Source organism: Oryzias latipes, chromosome 14, assembly GCF_002234675.1.
Source record: "Oryzias latipes chromosome 14, ASM223467v1".
In the NCBI taxonomy this organism is placed as follows: domain Eukaryota; kingdom Metazoa; phylum Chordata; class Actinopteri; order Beloniformes; family Adrianichthyidae; genus Oryzias; species Oryzias latipes.
The window spans coordinates 15,235,008-15,257,521 of record NC_019872.2 but is presented as its reverse complement, the minus strand read 5'-3'; the positions used below and the strand labels follow the sequence as shown (position 1 = coordinate 15,257,521).

The 22,514-nt window shown below is 39.8% G+C and overlaps 2 protein-coding genes across 11 annotated transcripts in view; both read right to left on the bottom strand.

Annotated features, from left to right (window-relative positions):
- The window catches only part of LOC101154798 (pleckstrin homology-like domain family B member 1), a 35,936-nt gene extending 17,750 nt beyond the window's left edge, over positions 1-18,186 (bottom strand). For 6 of the 10 annotated variants that reach the window (XM_023962457.1, XM_023962460.1, XM_023962462.1 and 3 more), the window contains exons 1-10: positions 15,044-15,216; positions 13,618-13,710; positions 11,376-11,499; positions 10,738-10,908; positions 8,564-8,683; positions 6,497-7,518; positions 1,288-1,515; positions 1,057-1,188; positions 772-909; positions 242-370 (exon numbers count right to left, since the gene is read on the bottom strand). In XM_023962457.1, coding sequence (XP_023818225.1) covers positions 242-370; positions 772-909; positions 1,057-1,188; positions 1,288-1,515; positions 6,497-7,518; positions 8,564-8,683; positions 10,738-10,908; positions 11,376-11,499; positions 13,618-13,710; positions 15,044-15,058 — 2,172 coding nt within the window. In that variant the 5' untranslated portion in view covers positions 15,059-15,216. Of the gene's footprint in view, positions 1-241; positions 371-771; positions 910-1,056; positions 1,189-1,287; positions 1,516-6,496; positions 7,519-8,563; positions 8,684-9,035; positions 9,275-10,737; positions 10,909-11,375; positions 11,500-13,617; positions 13,711-15,043; positions 15,217-17,894 lie in introns of those variants that run through there. The other 4 variants (XM_023962459.1, XM_023962458.1, XM_023962461.1 and 1 more) reach the window with 4 other exon arrangements.
- Positions 18,187-21,372: 3,186 nt separating this feature from the next.
- On the bottom strand, positions 21,373-22,083 carry LOC101160258 (histone H2AX). The gene has a single exon (XM_004076333.4). It carries the CDS (start codon positions 21,982-21,984, stop codon positions 21,559-21,561), a length of 426 nt encoding a protein of 141 aa, XP_004076381.1. The 5' UTR covers positions 21,985-22,083; the 3' UTR covers positions 21,373-21,558.
- Between the last annotated feature and the right edge of the window lie 431 nt (positions 22,084-22,514).

Genomic DNA, 22,514 nt, shown 5'->3' with positions numbered 1-22,514 from the left:
TTTATAGATATTGTGCACTTTTTTTATTTGTCATAGGATGTTATAATAATTTTATATAGAAAGATCAATAAAAAATGTTATTACAGTAGTAAATGTGAGGATGACAGGTATTATACGACAAGCCAACTCTGCTGCAGCTGTAAATCAGGACTGCTGCGTCTGTGCAGATGATACAGGGCTGCAGTATTTGGTACATTAAAACTCACTGTTGCCAGCCAGCGGGCTGTGTGAGAACACTGACCCTGCTGAGCTGCTCCTGCAACTGTTCCCTTTCAGACAAGGGGCACTTATCAAACTGCCTCTTCAGCTCATTGTACTCATTCCTCTGCTTTTCCAGGAGGCTCCGCTCAGCCGACACATTAGCCCTCCCCTAAAAACACATATAAAAAGCACACACACACAAACAGAATTGTCCCCGCATTCAGACACACACACACCACGGCAGGGAGAGAAAAAAAATCCATGCCATCAGGTTCTGAAGCTCCCAATCATGACAGTTAAGAGTTAGAGGATAAAGGGGTTAGAGTGTGAGCTAGTGAGGGAGTGCAGTTAAAAGGTTAGAGGATAAAAACATCTGACTTTATCCAAAAAGCTTTTTAAATTACATTAAAACTGTAGTTTTTTCTGTTGTTTCATTTCAGAGGGGAAAGGTGGGCTATGTGATAAAGTGTAAGTGCCAACACAATGGTAACAGCAAAAATATTTTTTTAAACTGCTAAACTGACGTCAGAACACTGCTGTGTCTGCATGTATTAAAAGTTTAAGACTCGCCTTGTCTTTCTCCTGTTGGGCGGCCTTGTTCAGCTGGCCAAGTCTGAGCTCAAGCTGAGAAATGATTTGGTTTTCAGCCTCCACCTCCTCCTGCTCTGCCCACCTCTCCGCCTGCAGCAGGGCTTGCTCCATCTCCACCTGCAAACAAATCGGAGCACACAGTTTGCAATTCAACAACAGCAGTTGTTGAAGGCAGCACACTTCAAGAGTAAGAAGATCTAGGATTGTGAATTTTCCCCCCCTGTGTGTGAGGCCAGCAACAGCTTTGTTTGTGTATCTGTTGACCTCCTGTTTGGTCTCTTGCAGCTGCTGCTCCAGCTCACTGACTTTGTGCTTCAGACCATCAACCCTGGCCAGGATCTTGCTTCTCTCCTCCTCCAGGTAGGCCTGCTCCTGCCCAGTAAACATGTCTTCATGCTGAGTGCAGATTTATGGATGTACAATTTAAAATACTACAAATACAACATCTTTTTTGTACATGTTTTATTTATTATAGGTTAATAATCTGAACTTTACCTCTTGATGTGTGCTCTCTGTGCTGCTCGACTCCTCTCTCTGCAGGTCTTCATCATTGTCTCTTAGCCTCTGGGCTCTCCCTTCTCCCTGATGAGACGTCCTTTCTGCTGCGTCTGAGGTGACCCCTCTGAAAACCTCCAGCAGCCCCGTCCTCACAAGCTCAGCAGAACGGTCCTCCTGATTATACTCTGCGCACAGGTTCAGGATGGTTTCCAGTCTCTGTCGCTCCTAAAGTCACAGAAAACATACATGTAAAAGGTAAAACCAAAAAGAAAGGTAAAGATTTGCTCCAAGTGTCTTTGAATGACACCGTCCCATTTAGAGAGCAGTTAAATGGGTTGGGACGGCAATAGAGGTTCACCTCTCAGGAGGCGATCCATGTGAGAGACACTCAGAGAATCTGATAGACGGAAAAATTTTTATTTTATTGACAAAACATTTTTAAGCTGCATATTAACCCTAAAAGCCAGTGTTTACTTAGCTAAGTGTGTTTTTACATAAAGGCAGAGCCACAGACCGTTTAGAAACGGCCTTGAGAATACAATGGTTGCTCTAGGATTTTCAGTTTATTTAGAAAGGAGCTACCAGTGTCTGACTCTGATTCCTATCACTTTTAATTCTATTAAATGTCAGAGCACCAAACAGTGAAGATCATTAAAACATTCTGATCATTGCAGGGTGAGGAAATGAAATCTCTGACACCAACATGTTCTTAAGCATTGGAATGGAAACAAAAGCCCTATTTGACATTGTCAAAAACCTAAGACTGAGATCACACATTTCCTTCAATTAAACCCAAAGACAGTTGAATGGCTGCTTTCTGTCTAAACGTTCTCTTAGCTTTACTCTGCACCAGATAGATCATCTATCATTTGAATCTTTACTTTTTCTTATTAACATGGGTCATGTTCCTGAAGAAAGACTGGTCTACGAAATGTGAGGTCCCTTCTGGGTTTTGTACCATTTTATTTGCCATAGTGTAAAGTTTGACATCATAACACTAGAATGTAATGTCTCTCTCATGCAATGGTTAAAAAAAAAAAAAAACATTTCTTGTAGAAAGTATTGTTTTCATTAGGACAGACACATACAGTCGTATTGAATTAAAATGTGTGATTTATAAGACATAAATGTTGAATGATTAAAGCTAACAGTCTTCAGATTCTGTTCATAGTATATTATTTGCAGATTACACATTAATATTAGTTGACTGGCTTTCAATTAAGACATTTTTCTTTCCAGTGAAGCATATCAGAGATTTGTGTCTTGATTTAAACAGATCAAAGCAGGAGCTTAACACAAAATTGATTTAAATACAGAAATCTTTCTTAGATGATGCAAATAATTCATTTAATATGCAATGAACAAAAATCCTTAGAAACCTTTTCTTTCCATTTTACAAACCAACATCTTTCAGGAAGAAATGGGATTTTTTCCTAAATCCTTTTGTAGAAATAAGGATTGTGTTGTGTTGATCAGAGGCAAATATGGGCCTTCATTTTCTGTGGTACATGGAGCACAAAAATCTGTCAAAATGTCTTAGTACAACTTAAATGTGACTTAAATAAACTACAAAGCTGAACCAATTGATGGACTGTTGGAGCATTATGGGTACTGTAGTCAGGAGCCTTGATGAGTGATGCTTACTCTTCTTCAATAAAGTTTGAGTTGGTTTACTTTACCTTTATTTACTTTACTACTTACATTACTTTACTTTACTTTACTTTACTTTACAGTTACTATTTAAAATCACAAATTTTATTTCTTTATTTATTTATTTATTTATTTATTTATTCTTTAACCAGAGAGGCATAGGAGCCACAGGGGGCTCTGGAGCTTCAGGATATAGATCTCTGTCTTATACTGTGTCTGCACCAAGACACTGCACAGAAATCTATGTGGAACCTAAAAAATACCTCTTCAGTCCTAACTTGACTCAGAAGTGGTTTGGAAGACATCCTGTTTCCTCCCACAAACTGCAGAGTAATTGCTTTAGCATCCATCATCATAAAAGTCTGTCATTGCCTGAACTTTTTTTCTTGTTTTTAGCCAACCCAAGTTTATAAACTGTTGTTGTTTCACTCCAGCAGAGCCAATTACAGCCACCACTGCACTTCTTCTTTTCTTTCAATCATCTGCCTTCATCTAACCCCACATCCCCCTTACTCACACCAAACACCCTTCACCACGGTAGAGCTGGAGCATTTTATACAGGGGGGCACAGAAGACTTTGGAAGTGTGGCAAATGAGAAAATGTTATCTTATTCAAATTGTAGTTTAATATAATTTTATGTTAATTTCATGGTGTTTTTATTTTGTTATTTTTTCAATGCTTAATAAAGGCTATATAGATGATTTTCTTTTACTTTCACAATAATGATACTGAGGCTTTGTCTGAATTGCCTCCCTACTCCCTAACTACTAAAAAACGGGGCTATAGTTCCTGGATTTTAAAAGTAATTCAGTCCCCATGCTTACTACTTTTTTTTGAACAACAAATATGATCTCACCATTTTACGAAGTAAAAACCTTATAAAATACTAATAAAAACACCCTGAAGACTATTTATGAATCCACTATGTTCTAATGATGAAAACATGGTTTATCAAAAAAAACCACATCAACATCATTTTTTTTCACAAGAATCGTCTAAACGCAATGCATTGCAGTCTATATTCGCCAATCTAGTGAGCATCGATACACACTGGCTTTTCACAGAGACTTCTGGGAATTTACTTCGGCACTGTATTTCCGGACAGCACCATGAAAACGCAAACGCACTATATATGCACTATGTAGTAAGCAGTGAAGGAATTTGGACACAACCTAATATTGACTCAAAAATTGGTTAACTCTTATCCTGACCCTTACAACATAATGAAATTTATATAATAGTTGATGCTCTGTAACTTCTTTTTACTGAAATCGGATTTCACCTGGTAACTTGCAGTCAGTTGCATCAAATCTTCTTGACAAGTGTTCTGACCTTGATAAAGGTAGAAGCAGTTATACCTTCAACAGCAAAGAGCGTCAAAAGTATTTGAAATGGGATTGTGTAACCACATGAATATTGCAACAACAGCAATGAGATAGAAACTGAAAGTATAGACACAGTCCAGACCTCTGTCCGACTGAAACATTAGAAGGACTATACGGGTGAGAATTAACTAACCAGTCAAACTTGATGAATTCATGTAACACTTCAAAGAAAACACCTCTTCCGCAGGGATCTTGAAGACTGATATTATGACATTTATGTTCTTTTGCTAAAAACAAGTTGGATCTTTAACTTGTTGGACCACAAAGCTGATGATTGGAAAATTAGTAGAAAAGTTAAAAAAATAAAAAAGTGCTTCTGTTTTTTCTATAAAAGATTGTTTATCAAGTTAGAATTTTCCAACACACAGATATATGAGAGTCAAAATCTTTGGACATAATTAAACTGTAATGACATAACTTGGAATCATCCATATTAAAAGAAGCAACAGTATGGTTTCCAGAATCCCATCTGTGGATTAGTGGACAGCAGTGACCACCCACTTCTTCAGCTGCATCAGCTGTCAGTGGGATGGGGTGGAGTGAAGAGGGGGGGTTGCAGGTTGGTCAGCAGTGAGAAAAGAGTGTGAGGGATGGACTGAAGATAGATGGCAATTTTGGAGTCTGTGGTCTAGTGTGGGAATAAACATGAGAGAGCCCCGAGTGAAGAGGAGGGAGCTTGAAAACAGATGCCACTCATCCATTTGGTAAATATAGTGTTGAACAAGAACCAGCTGCACTGGATGCTGAGACGCCCGGAAGAATGTTCCCCCCGTGTCATGTTGGTCACATGGGCTGACGATACCAGTAATATTCAGGAAAGAAAAGCTGCTGGCAGTCTGGCAGGAGACTGTATGCGATTTAAAAAAGCAGACAACCTGTTCGCTGTGAGGCTGTTCACTACTCTTTCAGCTAAGGATCCCAGTTTTGAGGAACTGAACATCAGTTTTTGAGATCACATTTAGGGTTAAGAGTACCATTTGCAGAAGTGGCACTAGATTCTTGCACATCGTTTACATTAGGGGTGTCTAAACTTTTTGCAAAGAGGGAGAAATGTGGTGAGGTGAAAATGGGTGAGGGCCAACTAATTGGCCTGCATTCATTACTTTTATTTATGGACCGGGTGAATACTCTATTCTAGTTGGCTGCTAGGTGTGCATTAAAAAGTGATATACCACAGGATAACCGCAGGGGTGAAAAAAGAAGTTCCGGTCACCTAGCTTAAATCATTTGCTTCATCATTTGCGGTAAGAGGTGAGCTTTCTCTCTGAACTGACGCTTTATTTAACCCATCAGAACGATCAGCATAAATATATTGCCGAATCTTGACTGCAGCGGTGGTGCGGCGCGACGCGTAACAAATAGTTAGCTTTTGGTGAGAAAAGCCATCCAAATTGGAAAAAAACAAGATGGACTAAAAACTGTTTACTATTTATTTCTTTTGTAAGTGACCATGGTATAAGCGGGTTAATGACCTTCGTAGTATGCATTATCACTTTTAAACACACTTCGCGTCAGACGGTCCAGGCTTGCACGGCGTGCATTAAAAAGTGATAATGCATACTGAGTTGGCCATTAACCCTTACATAAAAAATTTAGTCCAAATTATGATTTTTTTTTTAAATTGGGATACCTTCATTTTTTCACATAGAAAAGAAATATATATGTTCAGCAAAGATACTGTTAATTTAATATTTCAAGACCAGAAATAAAACAAAGAAAAAAAATTGCTTAGAAAAAAATCATTTGTTAACAATTAAATCCGTGTTTTTATAAATTATTACATATTCCACACAATTAAATTATCACTGTAACCTTCTAAATTCAAATCATGTTAACAGGAAAATAATACAAATTTTTATCATATTCACAATAGGTTTTGATTAGAAGAACTAATAAATCTGTTCTTCTCATTTGGCCCTCAAGGCTCTGGTTTACTACTGGTTTACTACATCTTACGCAATCACAATCAGGAAAATAGTCTTCAGAAAGTGCTCAGGACTGTATACTATTGGTCGTTGTTTCCCATTATATAAAAAAATATTCTTCAGGGTTTACTCCATTCAAGGTGATGCTTAATTACGTTGAGTCCTAAATTTAATGGTATGTTGTTTCATGAAGGGGTTAGTTTTAAACTAGTTGAGCCGCAGTGTTATATTAATACAACACTTACCAGTTTCTCCATTTCCTGCTCTCGCAGCCTCTCCTCCCTCTGCCAGCGGTGGTATTCCAGCAACTCGTCCTCATTGTCACTGATCTCAGAGATGCTGTTTTTGCGCTCCCTGGAATATGGTTTGGTAAGATTCCCTTCTTTGTTACCAGATGCCCTTGTGCTTACAGCAGAAGTCTTTCTTTGACTGCGAGGGCTTGCAAGGGGAGACAAACCAGGTCCAGAACCCAAACTTGGTGTGAGTGCGCTTCCTGGTTCTGGTCTCATCGCCCTGCTTCCAAACTCACTCCCAGCTTTAGTAAGTGATGATGGAGTCCGTATATGCGGAGACCTCATGTGCTCTGTTTTTGATGGAGATGCATGTTTGCGCTGGCTCTGAGGGCTCCTTTGGGTCTCTCTACAGGACATGTGGGGACTGGGAGGAGGAAGCTCCTTCAGAGTGTTGGACCCAGTTGGCTTTTGAAGGACATCCACATGATGTTGCATGGGACTGTGGGACCTCCTCTGCAGGTAAGAGTCTCTCAATCGTGGGCTGGGTGGAGCCGTGGAAAACTTAGTGGAGGGTGCAGTGTGACTGGGGATAAAACTTAAGTTTTCTGGACCTTGCCCTAACCCCTTAATATGTGGTTTAGGGCTTGGTGTGGCCTCTGCCCTTGACTTTCTAAGGGGTTTTGGGCTCTCGTGGATCTTCTGACCCACACTGGTGTCACTTAAGGCGGTAGAACGTGAAGTCCGTGGATGAGGAACAGGAATTTGACTGGTATTCATGGATCTGGTGGCAACTGGAAAAGGTTTATCGCTGCTGTTCTGGCCGAGTGAGATGCTCTTGTTTTCAGCTGTTGTCGAGGAGCCATTTTTACCGTTCAGGTGCAGGTCTGCAGGAGCTGCTTGGCCATGCTGCTTACCAGTCCCCAATGAGGCAGAAGCTTTCAGCACCAAGGAGTTCTGAAGATTCTTGGCCATGTTGTTGAGTGTGGCATCGCTTGAAAAAAGCTCATGGTTCCCATTGGAGCTTCTGTGGGTATCTGCAGGGGGGCAAACATTTGGAAACATTTGTCCAAGAGCATTCCTGGTGGTAAAGGAAGACGGCAGTTGTAAAAACACTCTAACACAAACACACGGTTTTGGTTGACCTCAACCGTGTCTTAGGTCAACAGTAGAATTAAGGGCCAGTGCTCAAAATTTATAGGAGAAAACCAATCAGCCCTTTGTTAAGAGGGGTGCTTCAAGTGGCGCCCAAGGCACCCTGCATGAGTCAAACCCAGTGGTTGTGATGCTCCATAGCTCTCACGTAATTCCACAGGGATTTGGAGCAGCTAAATATAAATGTTCAGCAGTGTGGCTCTTTCAAACCATGAAATCAGGGCTTGGTCAGGAAAGAGTGGACACACACACACTGGGAGGGGTGTGGTGACTCTTATTATTCAGGCTCTGAATGTAAAATCAATAAGGTCAGAGGAGAATGGGCTGCAAATATCACAGGCTGCACAGCCGGCAGCCTGCCACCATAATGGCACTTTCCAAAACAAACCCCAGGCAAAGATTACAACGGTCCTTCAACACAATGAGGTCACTGTGCTGTGTGAAAATCTAGATGAAGTCACTCAAAATGTAAGCCAAAGATAATTGGATCTGTTAAAACTAATTCTGTTTCCTGGCAGGGATAAAAATGTCCTTCATAGCGGTCAAGTATAATTGGAGAAGTTGGGCTAAAAATGTAGGCAAACACAAAAAACCCAGTTTCTCCCTATTTTGAACTAACAATATAGGATTTCAAAATGGGATTGTTTAGTTTATCACATCTACATTTAATTTTGGCAAACATGTCATTTTGACTCAGCAACATCAAACCCTGCCTAAACTCCTCTGCATGTGTGGGATCATAGAATGTTATGGTATAGATATAGGAAAATAACGGGCTTTATGTTCCCAAAGCATTTGCTCTGCCCAGAATAGCTGCTGAGCTGGCTGTGCACACTCTGTACACACAGTTGTCACAAGATGCTTATTTCTGGATGGCAGGAATTGTTCAGTGTAGATTTGGCTAAGATGAAATTAAATTTCCTTTACCAGAGGTAAGTGTTTTGGGGGCATCAAGGTGTCCTCCGGGCAGCATGTTCTTCATTCTCTGAGCCTCTTCTGGGTGGTTGAAACGAAAAAATGCCGACTGACCAAAACACAGCATGCACCCTGGAAGGAGAAGACAGGGAGCATGTGCAGAGCAGTCAATGATGAGTATTTATGACCTTACAGTCACATTTCATGAATATTTAAGAGTCGTTTGCTTTTGCTTAAACACAACACAACCCTGTGATTGTAATTAGTTCCTCTGTGTTCAGAACATCTTAGTTCTCAGTGATGGAATGAAAATGGTGTTTGACTTAGTTTAAGGAGTTTATGTAAACTGTTTAAACTGTAAATAAATATTAGATTTAAAGAAAATGAGTATAAAATATAAACTTCTAGATAATTTTCATTATTTAAACCCCAGCAATTTAAAGCAAGATTTGAAAGAAACACACAAATGACATGTCAAACTTACGTGTAATTATTCAGCAAGTGAAAACATCTTTGTTATTTATTCCCCGCATTCCTGGTTAATTTCCTCATGCGCTTTTGTTCTGAGTTGTTGATGATTCACAAGATGTCCAAAAGGCATGAGAATTATTATTATTATTATTTTGCTTAAGGTTTAATGATTGTCCTTTGAATGGAGTATTCCTGTTCAGCAGCTGCTGTCTCCACACACACACACCAGCTTCAAATGGCAGTCTGGTGAGCTGCCGGCTTACATCTCAGAGGGAACCGCAGGGGCGGGACCACTGTAGCACTTGAATGACAAATATGCAGTACGCAAAAAAAAAAAAAAAACTTGAAGGATGCACAACTGTCTTGTTATGTCCTCTGGTAAATGCAGTTATAAACAAAAAATTATTTTTCCTGTTTCACACAGTTTCCTGGAGCTTTGACTTTCTGACTTTCCTGGTTTCTGATTTGGATGTTTCACAAAGGCTTTCTGACAAGCCTTATCAGGAGAGTTTGCGATAAGAATAAGAATTTAAAACTTAATTTAACCTTGGGAGATATTAACCATTACAGGCCTATAACATTAACCTGGAGGACCGTGCATCACCTGCCTGCTGGGTGAGGGGCAGCAGACCACAAAGCAGGACTGAATCTGAACATGCCACAAAGGTGGAAAAGGTCACAAAACTAAAACGAAGAAAGCAATGAGCTACAAGAGTAGCAGCTGTGGATGACTGGTATTTTAACCCAGGTGAGACAAAACACAAAATCTAACACACAAGCGAGAAAAACAAAGAACAAAAACTTTTTTTTAAAAAACATACAAAAACATAAATCCACCCGAGCCAGCTACTGTCGCTGAGGTCGCTTTTTGCAGAACAGACCACAAAGATATGAGCATGAATAAATACTACCAATCATGTAATGTCTGTAATCTGACCATCAACATAATTAAACGGCTCAACACTGAGTTTTCTGCCCACCTGGCATTTTACACATTTTTTTTACTTGTGTTTGGATGTTGGGCCTCATTTACTGCGCCTGCAATGTTTACTCTGTTTTGTTTACTTCTGCTCCTTGGTCTGCTGTCATCTCCATATGCATCAATTTTATAGAAAATTGTTCTGGGGCCAACCTTCAGGTGAACCCAGACCCTAACTCTATTAGAAGAACCAGGGTTTTGTTGTTTGGTCCACGCCATAGTTAGATGCTTTCAGATCTAACAATCAAACATTATCTGAGAAGCAAAACTCTGGTCCAGGTCAAGCAGTTTAAGTCCTGTTGAATCAAGCTTCAGGGATTTTCAATTAAGTGACAACTACTAATGTTCTCAGTTTCTTTGGTTCATAGGTCTGGTGGTTGGTCTGTAGTTGCAGATGTTGTAAAAAGTTGCCAGATCAATCTCTATAATTAATCTTGCACCATGGCCTCTTAGCATGGAGCAGCTGTCTCCCTCCTGTCCCTTAATGTGCCTCAAAGCTATTCTCTCTAACTTAGACTTCACACAACATCATGAGAAGTGTCAGAAGCAAGGTTTAGTATGGTTCCAGGCTTTAAATTGAGCATCCTTTAATAGATTGCAGCTTTATGGTGTTGTTTTGGGCAACCAAAGTATTGAGCCAAGAATATGCATACATGTTTATGTTTAAACAGCTCTACCACGAACGTTTTTTTCAAGCATTTTTCTTGGATCATATTTAGACTTGTGCCAGTCTTACCTTGTGTGAGGCGATATGGTTTGGAGATGGCAAGTCCATCCACAGAGCACGGGTTCCCACATGGGTACAAGGTGATGCTCCCTGCCTGGTTTTCAATGTAGCAGTGCTGAGGAGCAATGCCAGGGCCGTGCAGGGGGATATCTGTCCTCTCACTGCCCAGTGTAGTTCTCCCTGTGACAACAGGGAACATTATCTGTGTCAGTTCCTAAAGCTGCACGATCCAATGAATGATGAACAACATGTGCAAGTCTCAAATATGCCATGGTGCTGATAGTGCAAAATTACTGCTGAAAAAACACGTCACAAACAGAAGTAATGTTTGACAGAAGTATGGCTCAGCATGTGGAAAAAAGCCTTTTGTGTCATGATTTTCTTTAATTCAGCGCCACTTGTGCCACATACCTATTAAAGAAATTACTTATTTTAACAAAGAACTACAAACAAATCATGCTACTAACATTCACACAGTGCAAAATGAACGTTTTTTTTTTCCTTCAATTGATATCATTTTTTAAATTTTAGGTATTTTATGAACATAAAGTGAGGTATTTAGTCATAAGTATTATGTGTTATTGTTTACATATTGCTACACTTTTTTATGTGTTGAAACAAAAAGAAAATTCCTTGTACTAGCTGACCTTCCAGCAATGGAAGTAAAGTGATAGCTGTGCTTAGGCGTCCACTTCCCAAGCTGACCAGGTGGGGGCGCTCTGCTTGGACTTTCAAAGACTTCCCTGTTTCAATCAGGTCTAAAGGAGTGTTCTGTGAAAACAACAAAACAAATCAAGCTTTATTCACTTACCGTATTCAAATATCAATGATCATGGATCAAGTAAAAAACTAAAAAAAAAATATAAATATAAACACAAGACTTGGACAGTTGCTCTTAATGGTATACACTTAATTTTGTCAGCTCTGCACACAATAAAACAATAAATTTTAAGTACATTCTTTAAAAAAGGAATTAAGTTTTTTTATGTTATTTTTAAAACTAAGACTTGTTTTTTTTAAATCACATTTTCATACAGTGTACTGTATGCCTTGGAATCGAGTCTAAAGATTTGCATCTGTAAATGTGATAACAATAATTACATTAGTGATTGTAATTTTCATGCGTCACTGGTTGCTGTATGCATGGCCTTCCTTTGTTTACAGTTTGTCGTATGATGTCAGGCAGATTTTGTTCCCCGAAATGAAAAGGTGTCCTTACACAACAACTTCCAAATTAAGCCCTGCTGAAGTGAGAGCTTTAAGCCCCTAAAGGCAGACGGGCTATTAGATATTTTAAGATTTGGTTGCGCGCTATAATATGACAGTAGATTTAGAAGATGAAATTGATTGAAGTTATAAGCTCTTTGATTTTGGCATTTAAAACTTAGATTTTTCATCACTTGTATTTACTTTAATATAGCAAACATTTGGCATGCAAAAAAAAATAGAAAACAATTCCTTAAGTTTTCATTTGCAAAGATATAAACAAATTCAGCCCAAAGTCTAAAAGGTACTGCGAAAACCCCTGGGCTTCTGTCACAAAACAGACAGACGGCTGGATCCAGTTGCAGCAGGTTTATTAGCTCAGTTAAATGTCCACAAAACTAAATCAGGGTCAGGCAGGCAGGGGGCAGTAATGAGCATGGGACCATCAGAGAGGAAACTAGAGTAGTCAGGATCCAGGCGAGAGTCGGGGTCTGGATATAACACTCAGTACCGCAGGCAGCGTGGCACAAACAATCCTTCGCACTGAGTGAAGCTCTGTGCAGTGCTCAAGTGTACTGTCAGTGACTGCAAATGAAAGTCAGGTGTGTGGCAGCCAGAAACTATGTGCTGGGGTTGCTGGGAGATGAAGTGCATTCAAAACTCTGGAGACGGTTCCCGCTGGTGACTAGAGGGGGAGACAGAGCCCTGACTTCTGACAGCTACCTGTCAAACTCCAATCTAAAGCCTTTTCCATGAAGCTGGGAGATGCAAGACATTTGGTCTTGAATTCAGGCCTTATTCATCATTTTTGTCTTGCAGCCCCAATTAGGACAGATTAAGCCAGATAAATAATTGTCTCGTCCATCTTTTGATGACAGCACAAGATGTCTAACAGCTTAAGTGGGTGTAGTTAATGTGGTAAAGAAGTACTTCTCGGTAATCATTACATTTCTCAGCTCAGATCCAACTCCCTGCCTCTGTTCCAGCTACTTGCTAATGATTACCTGAAGGGAATCACTTCACTACTTGGAATCAGCTGTTTCAGCCAATCAACAGAGAGTGCTGCAAAGATGGCAGGAAAACGAGTAGATTTTTCCAATCGAGGTTGGGTCTCTCTTAATAACTATCTCCTTTCTTTTCTTTTTCAAACACGTGGTTCTCCACCTCGTCAATCAACTCCACAAAAGCTTTTTCCACCATGGGAATGCTCCACTTTTCCCAGAGCATGAACAACTATAAAAGGGCTGCACAAATACGATTTGTGTTCAAGAGTTTGCAGGAGACGAAGTCTTCTATAGAAACTGCACGTCCATTTGAACAATGTTCTATGGAAAGATGAGATGTTTGGTTAAGATGGACAGCATGGTGATGGCAGGGTGGTGATCTGATGTATTTTTTCATTCATTCGTTGAGCTGACCATAACCCACCCCCATAAATGAGCCACAGTCCAAAAAAAAAGTCAATGGCTAAAGTTGAGCTAAAAATTAATTTAGAAGAGTGATCCAAATCAAAGCAGATAATGCAATGTTAAAGGAAGGACGTGATTAAAAACACACACGGTATGTTAAGCGTATATTATTATGAGGATGAAACCTTATAATTCAAGTCGTTACAATTGAGTTTATTTTATCCATCTACCACTATAAATATCTTATTTATTTAGTCTAGATGAGAGGACTCACCTGTAGGACCTGGTGCGTCTGTCGCTCATGTTTGTTCCCACTCAGGCGGTCCATGTCGATGGGATGATCAGAAAGATCTGACACGTGAAGATCCTGAAGAACACACATCCACACAGTGTGGTTCAGAGCTTCAGTGGGAGCACTGAGAGTACTGCTACTACAATGGGAACAGTGCTTTCCTTAGAAATGCTTCTGCCCCAGTTATAAACCCATGTGACCAAACCATTACACAGACTAATTGTTTCTCCAGAACTATGGCCAAAACGATACAGGCGTCAGCTAACACAGATTCTTCCTTTTCGACATTGAGCACAACGCGCATAAGAACACAGACAATTGGTTTGGTGAAAATATCAGGTGTGTGTTTTTGGCAGAAGGTGTGAAAAAGCTCCACACGGCCCAATAAGGGGGTCAGATGTCTGACCGCGATGACTCACTGTGACTCAGACTTTTAAAACCCTCTCACAAACATCAGTCCCACGCAGCTGTGGAATCATCGCATCATGACAGAGAAAACCCAGACACGTTAAAACTGGCATCCTTACCTTCGCTATCACAAACGTTTTTTATAGCCCTGCAGTAGACTCCATGGCCTCCTAACCACTCTGTTTTGTCTACTAAGTAACACAGGCAGCTGTGTGGTTGGGCCTCATGCTGTCAACCCAATGCGTTGTAGTTTTCCTGACACACAAACCAATTAATCTTTTTGTTGTTCCATGTTCCTATTAGAGACTACTTAAAATTCTCACTGAAATATTTTTTTTAAATCTACAATTTTTAAAGTTTAGCTCATCGCATTCAAGACAACAGGGCTTTAAAACAGTCTGATGTCACTCCAGACAAGGCTGCTGGGCAAAACCACACACATCTGACAATTGTGTGTGAGTCTCAGAGGACCCAGTGACACGGAGAACAGACCGTACCCTCTGTTCCGCTCTGACACTGGAGCCCCAGCGCCTCTGCTGTCAGCCCACTGGCTGTCAACACTGGCCCTTTTGCGACTCGCCCTCAAACAAGACAGGAGATTGGGCAGGGTGGTGTGTCTCTGTCTGCCTGACTCACACAAACACGAATGTGCACCCATTTGCTCCCACTCGTGCAAACCTCTGTGATTTAAGGAACACGCCCAGCCCAGAGAACTGTTTTAATGCCTGCAAATGTGGGGCTGTGCACTCTAACCTGTCATTACAGAGGCAGTTATGCCCTTCAGCGTTGCCATGAGCTGCTGAAAATAGATCCTGCCAGCTACACAGTCTGGGCTGCTACTTCTACACACTTCTGCTGGGAACAAACATTGACAAAATGAAAAGAATGACACAAATATCTTACATCTAAAAAGATGTGAAATTCAAAATTAGAAGTTTTCTTTTAGAGAAGATAGCAACAAGTTGAAGAAGTTCTGGAAATCTGAGGTTAGTTTACTTACTTGTCTGACTGCCATGCAGCTCTCACCATCTCTCTACTCTGACAGAGTCCACACAGCTGGGAGATCCATGACTTCTCTGGACTCCAAAAACTCACAGAGCAGTGACCACATTATTATGTCTGTCTTGCTCCTTGCTTTTTTTTTTTCATTCACTCTCCGAGTTCCTCTGCTATTTCCCTCCTCCCAGCCCTTCTCCTCCCCATCTCGGTGCAGGATTACATCCTATCAGAGTTACATGCAGCAACGGGGGATTGTGCACTTCCACTGCCCTCCGAGATATTTTCTGATTTATCTTTTGTTGATTTTCTCTACTTTTTTTGTTAATTGACTTTTAAAAGGTTAATTTAAATGCACAGACTGCCTAAAAAGTTCCGGCTAACCCCACCACATGATGAGAAGAGGCTGGTAATGGTGTGATCCAAGACAAGGAAAATACATGTGGTGTAGGAGTTGGAGATGGAACGGACCCCGTGTTGTCTGATTTCCTGCTCTGAGCTCGACAACAAACTCACTTTTCCACTGTGGAAAACTTTACGGTTTATGATAGAAGTGGGCTGTTGTGGACAACAAAGCTGTTACTCTTCTTAAGACATCTGGGATGAGGGGATGGAGACACACTGTGTTCCACAGGAAGTGAGTGGACACAAGCGAGCATCTTTTCAGACGTCCCTCAGGATCAATGTTTGGCTTACAGACAAACAGAGACAGAGTGGGGGAAAAGTCCCACTATTGATCTTTTGAGGGTTTTCCCATGACCAGGGCCACAGAGGGGATGAAGGAAATGAAGGAGAGGATGACTCATGGAGGGAAAACGTTAACAAACAAACAGAGGCAGCTAGGAAACCAGATTGGTTGAGGATGTGTCAAGCAGCAACAGTGATGACGTGGACGTTTCAGCTGAGAGGGTGAACATTAGTTCACATTAAAGCCTTTTTGAGAAGTGATATAAGCTGTGGGGAACCGCAAAAGCACCATACATAAACACTGCAAAATAAAAATAAAAATACGCACTTCTTTGAAAACTGGTAGTAAAATATTTCAATTTATTGTAAAACTAATTAAAAACATAAACATTTTTCTTATTTCCAATTTACTATAACCAGTAAATGCATTTTCAGACAAAGTTAAGTTAAGTGCACTGCAAAAGTGAAGGAGCATGATCTGAAAGTATAGATCAGGGGTCTGCAACCTTCAAAACCTGAAGGACAATTTTAGGAAATTTGTCACTAACAACAACCCAGTAGAAGCTAAAAAATCTTGTTTCATGCTTTAGAAAAATAACACACTGATATGCATTTATGTTATTGTTACCACTTTGATAAATATCACGGAAATGTTGTTGTTTTTTGCAAAAAGCAAAATTGCTTTTTTTGAAATGTGAAATAGTCTATTTTTTTTTTAAATGGTTTACATGACTTCCTTTTACAATAATAGACATCCTGTCTCACATAGGATCATCTCAAGGCAGCAACTGTAGTAGTAGGTAGGTAGTGTGATGTCAGCAGTGATATAAAAAAAAGTTATTTGTATGCATTTGACTGCGACTAGCACATAATCTGATGGAAATTGATGTTGGCATAATATCTGTGGCCAAAATGAACATTGCTGCAATACCTGCAAGTATTTTAACCAAAGCCTTAACCATAACCTTTACCCTAACCCCGCCCTAATTAAATTAATTATTCATCCATTTTATTCATTTATAGAGCACCTTCCACCACCATTCAAGGATGCCCAAAGTGCTGTACACAATATTGCATCAATAAATAATAAAATGCTAAAATGGTAAAACTAGACAAAAATCAAGAACATTGTGATAAAAAGATAATTGTTAAAAATTGTTTGTGGTGCATCTCAGCCATAAAATACATAAATATTGTGAGATTTTAAAAAAAGAGAATTTACCTTATAATCTGGTGGATAATTTGATTTGGGATTAAGTATGATTTCTGATTGTGTTTACCGATTTCGAATTGATTTTCTATAGTAAACGGAGCTCAATAATCAATCAAAATATTTTAGCTATCAGGAGCCTAATTGAATAAAGTTTGAGTTATTTTACTTTTTTTTATTTTTTTATTTTACTATGTATTTTCTGTTTCCTTTTTAAAGCTAAACACTTGTCATTTTTCTTCACCATAGAGTCACAATGCAGGGGTGAAAGAGGCACATGTTGCTCTGTAGCCGCAGGTTTCAGACCCCTGGTATGGATGGTAGCATTTTTAAACATCTAGATGGAGATTTTAATCACCAAATCTGCGCATATTTCTGCGACGCTCTGAACGCCATGACATGTAAAAAAAATAAAAATAAAAGCACAAACACATCAAACAATTATGTAAGTTGGGACTCAGTTAAATAGATAAACACACAAACACTGAGTGTTCCGCAGACTAATGAGAACCTGGTTGCAAATTATCTTTCATCTCCTTTGGAAACAGCAACTTCCTTGCTATAAATTAAAACTTGGAGTCAGCACTTCCTCTCAGGGTCACTCATAAATCCTGTCATCCAAACAGCACCTTTGATCTGATCTTGACCTAAACATGAGTGCCAAACCTGCCAAACCAGCACTCAGCAAATTTGTCCTAAAAATATATATACCGGTATATATATAAAAGTTAAAATACTTAATTAACCTGCAATACCAACTGGATGTCACTATGTCTAAACTAAGGTTACATTGAAGGTTCTTTTATAGAAATTGAGAAAAGATGGACACACAGGGCACAGCTAGTTGAAATCATAACTGGGTCAGTTTTGACAGACAAACTATTCAAGTGAGCAGCCACAAAAGACCCTTTATCTCCTATTACACAGACAATAGCAAGCAATTATTTTGGTTAGTTACCAGTGTTCACAAGGAATCCTTTCCCCTCTCTGTCAGGATCATCCCAGAGATTAAAAACACAAGATGAGGCATTTTCCAAATATTTCCTGATGAGAGTTTCCAAACTTAGAATAAAAACATGCCGCTCCTTCTTCACATATGTTGGGTTGCTCACAAAGAGAGCGTTTTAGTCAGTAACTGTACATCTTTCCACCAGATCCTCCCCTCTGTCCAGCCTTCTTTCTCTCTCCACTTTTTGCCATTGGAGTCAGTAAATTCTCTGTCCCTCCATTGCTTTGGTTTTTCATTAAACAAAGCGGCTCTTTGGACTTTCTAAAGAGCTCTTAATGCTTTTTTAGAACACCATTGCACCTGACTTTGATTCATTCACTGTGCACTGAATGGAGAGACTTCAAGGGAAACTTTAAGTCTCTCCTTTTCATGACAAGTTTTAGAACAAAGGGACAAAATCACAAAGCCAAAACAATAAGATTTGCTAAATTTAGAGCCATCTGTGCTGCTAAATGTGAAAAATATAGTGTTCACAACCAACAGAGACTGTGGTTTTCCTTGAGGGCTGGAATTTTTAGTCTGGATAATAGTTTTGGACACGTAGTCAGTGCCTGGGTAATTGGTTCAGTCTGTCCTGAGCTCAGTTCAGACCTTTTGCATTAAGCTGCTGTTGCCACTAATAAAGCGGTCAGAAGAGACAGAAATATCAGCAGGATCCTCCTGTAGGAAGGAGATTTCAGCTGTTCTGAGGTGCACTAAGAAACCCCAACATCTATTTTCATTTGACATGAAAAAACCATATCTGTTCCCAGAATCCCAAAATTAATTTAGCAGATCCATGCAATAAACTGTTTTACAAAAAAACAGTTTATTGCAAAAATTTTATTGTTAAATAGATATTTAAGTTTTAGGCTAAAATTTAAATTAGAGAGGAATTTTAAATACTTAAAGATACAGGCTGACACAGGCACATCAAGCATTTTCAAGCGTCGCCCTCTAGTGGCAAAGATGACTAACTACAATCCTAACATATCTGCAGTGTTCAGTTGAATTCCTCACCTTTTCAAATGCAAAAGATATTTAGTATGAATTAATAATATTACATATATTTGTTTTTTTACATGACAGGCTTGACACAGAATAAACATTAATATCCATGCTTATTAAATAAAGAAAACATTTCTTTAATTCAATTAAAAATAATTTAAACTTCCTTGTGATCATTCAGCTCTATCATCAACACTGCAAAAAAAGGATGTTTTTGTCTTTGTGTGCAAGAAGGGAAACACCTGCAGGTGAACACATGTAAAACCGTTAGAATGTGTTTTGCAGGCTTTAACCACACATTTAGGTCACATGTGTTACAAATAACAACAGTTAAACCAAACAGCAAAAAAAACAGGTTATCAACACCTCAGTGACTCCACATGTGCATTCACCACGCTCATTATCAACGATGTAGTTTTAATTAGAAGTGCATTCAAAATAAACAAGTTTTAATTATGTAGTTGAGCAGCTGCAAAGACTACTATGCAATACATTTGTGGAAGACGTTGCTCGGAAGGTTTGCAAAACCCCTTATACCAGTGTTTTTCAACCTTTTTTGAGCCACGGCACACTTTAACCTTGACAAAAATCCCGCGGCACACCAGCATCCCAAAAAAAAAAAAAAAAAAAAGCAGAAACTCATAGTCTGTTTTGATCTACAGCCCCCCCCCCCCCCCCCGCCCCCCCCCCCGGCAATCTGACGTGCATTTTTGTGATAATTGTGGCAGAAAAAGCAGGAAGTTGCAGATGTTTTTCTAAAAGATGTAATAAAATTTAAGTTACATACAAACTGTATGTTCGTTGTGTTTTCAAGACGCTGTCCCTTTAAGCCAATGCATCATGGGAGATGTAGTGTGAAAACTGCGAGAAAAGGGCAGAAAGACTCGCGTCTCTGAGCTTCATGGTTTTGTTCACTTGTTCCACGGTCTGATACCGCATTCTGTGGAAAGTTACACTGCTAAATACGAGCTTTAGCTGGTGTTTTTGTCGGAACTGACTGAGTTATGAGCTAAATTGGAACAAGGAAGTGGAGACTTTAACCACTTCTGATTGGTCAGACTGATGACATGTGATTAAGCCTTCAAGAATGATTGGTGGTGTCGTGGAGACAGTAAAAGCTGCGGGACTTTTCCTTACACAGTTATAGCTGCAGCTATTTCGCGTTACCGTCATTCTTATCAAAATGTCTTTAATAGAATCAAATAAACACAACGAAAAAAGTATTTTATGATCGTTTATATTCCTAACTACTCAGTGTTTTATCAGGACCTGTTTGGATGAACAAAGAGCTGATTTCCTGGAGATGGTTAATGTTTTTAGATCAGTTAATGAGGGCAATTTTCCACGGCACACTTGACCATCTCCCACGGCACACTAGTGTGCCGCGGCACACTGGTTGAAAAACACTGCCTTATACACTTTGGATTACCAATAAAATAAGTTTCCTATAAGATAGTTCACAGAATTCATGCCCAGCTAAAGTTTTCATTCAAAATAGCTTCAAATTCAACATAAACTTTGTAGTTTTTGTTAAACAGTCATTGATCTTTTTTGGTACTGTCCTCAAGTTGAAGTGTTCTGGCAGAATATTTATGATTTCATTGTTGATGTTCGTTTTAGCTGGTTCTGGAAGGATGTCATTTTAAAGATAATTTAAATGGGCTGGGCGTGACCGTAAGGGATGAAACGGACGGATGGATGGATGGTTCGAACGTGGCAATGTCAGTATCATGAATGGATGGATGGGTGGGCAGACTCTGGTCTGTTCTTAATAAATCTCCAGCTCTTTTTGGCCAAATGTCCTATTCACAAATGTAAAGTCTCTGGGTGAAACCTGTTATTGAACTCTTTTTTAAGTTCAATCTGTATATTAAGGATATCCATAGTTCAGAACAGCGTCTGTGTGTAAAATGATCAATAAGTTGTCGTGAAGATCAACATTCTGGTTTATCATTATGGTTTGGTTATTTTTACATGCATTATTTCATACCTGACTCTGGATATTGGCAATTGTTATGCAACTAAATGGAAATCTATATTGGAAATCTTCAATAAGGTTTTAAACAGTTTAAAATTCAACCAAAGCTAAGTCAGGGTTTAGTTTCCTGCTGGACTTTTAACACTAAACCGGTTTGGAACAAATTGTCGATCATGATTCAGATCTATTAGTTTCCTCCTGACTTTGAAGAACATTTCGTTTAGTTTTACTAATTACGACATGCTATGATCACAATTTTGACAAATCTCCTGGTTTTGTAAGATCAAAACTACATTTTGCAGTATAACTTAGTTAATTTGAATTTGTCAGACCTTAGGACACAATTTATCCCGGTTCCGACATCTTAGTTTGTTTACTACCTTATGCAATGTAAATGTTATGAAGTCCTTTAATATAGTTTAATTTTCTGCTGAGTAGGGAAAGAACACAAAGAAACAAGAGTGAACAATCAAATTTTCAGTTTAATGAAAAGCCCTGAATGTAACGTTTTACTAAGTACATGTTACGGTAGTTTATACAGTAAAGTCAGTCATCGGTCATATGTACATCATGAGGGGAAAGGTGCTCTTTCAGTGAGTGAGTGGCCCTTAAAAGGGCCTTTGGTTTTTAGCGGCGATAGCTTAGAAGCTAATATTCTTGAGACTGCGAAGACTTCTTTCCCGCCTTTCCGGAACTTGGTGTAGCCTGGCCGGTCTTCTTCGGCAGCAGGACGGCCTGGATGTTTGGCAGGACGCCGCCCTGGGCGATGGTCACGCCGCCAAGCAGCTTGTTCAGCTCCTCGTCGTTGCGAACGGCCAGCTGAAGATGGCGTGGGATGATGCGGGTCTTCTTGTTGTCCCTGGCGGCGTTCCCGGCCAACTCCAGGATCTCAGCGGTAAGGTACTCGAGCACGGCGGCCAGGTAAACCGGGGCTCCGGCACCTACTCTCTCGGCGTAGTTTCCCTTACGGAGTAGACGGTGAACACGGCCCACGGGGAATTGCAGACCAGCACGTGAGCTGCGGGTCTTTGCCTTAGCGCGGGCCTTTGCTCCAGTTTTTCCTCTTCCGGACATATTCGATGTAGAAAGTTCCCTCCGGTTTGTAAACACAAACGTTGTCTTTCAGTGCTGCAATACAGATATCCAAATAGCACCACGTTGACCTGGATATAAACCCCGTTTTGGTCCCGCCCTAAGCATCGATTGGCTTTCAAAGAGGAAGTACTGCGATTTCATTGGTTTAGCGAGACGAAACCGGAAACGTTGGTCAACGTCTTCGATTTACAGCGTTTAGGCTATGAACCAATCACGTAAAGGGTTGTGGGATAAAGGGAAACGATTGGTTAGTACTTTGGTCTCCATGTTATGAGTGGCTATGTGGCAGACACATCAGACCAATCGGAAATGTTCCCTCCAGGTTTAAACCTTTGGCGGTTTTAACACAGCCGCTGACCAAAGTCACGTGAATAATTGAAGCTGAGCAGCAGAGTTGATGGTATCTAGAAAATTCCAAAACCTAAGATCATTTCTTTTAAGTGTTCAACTACATGCCAGATTATACACTTTGTGGCATAAACTGAAATAACCTTGATATGTACAGTATA

Bases quoted from the DNA above. Each gene is read 5' to 3' on its own strand.
- LOC101160258 (XM_004076333.4), bottom strand. From the start codon at position 21,984: ATGTCCGGAAGAGGAAAAACTGGAGCAAAGGCCCGCGCTAAGGCAAAG.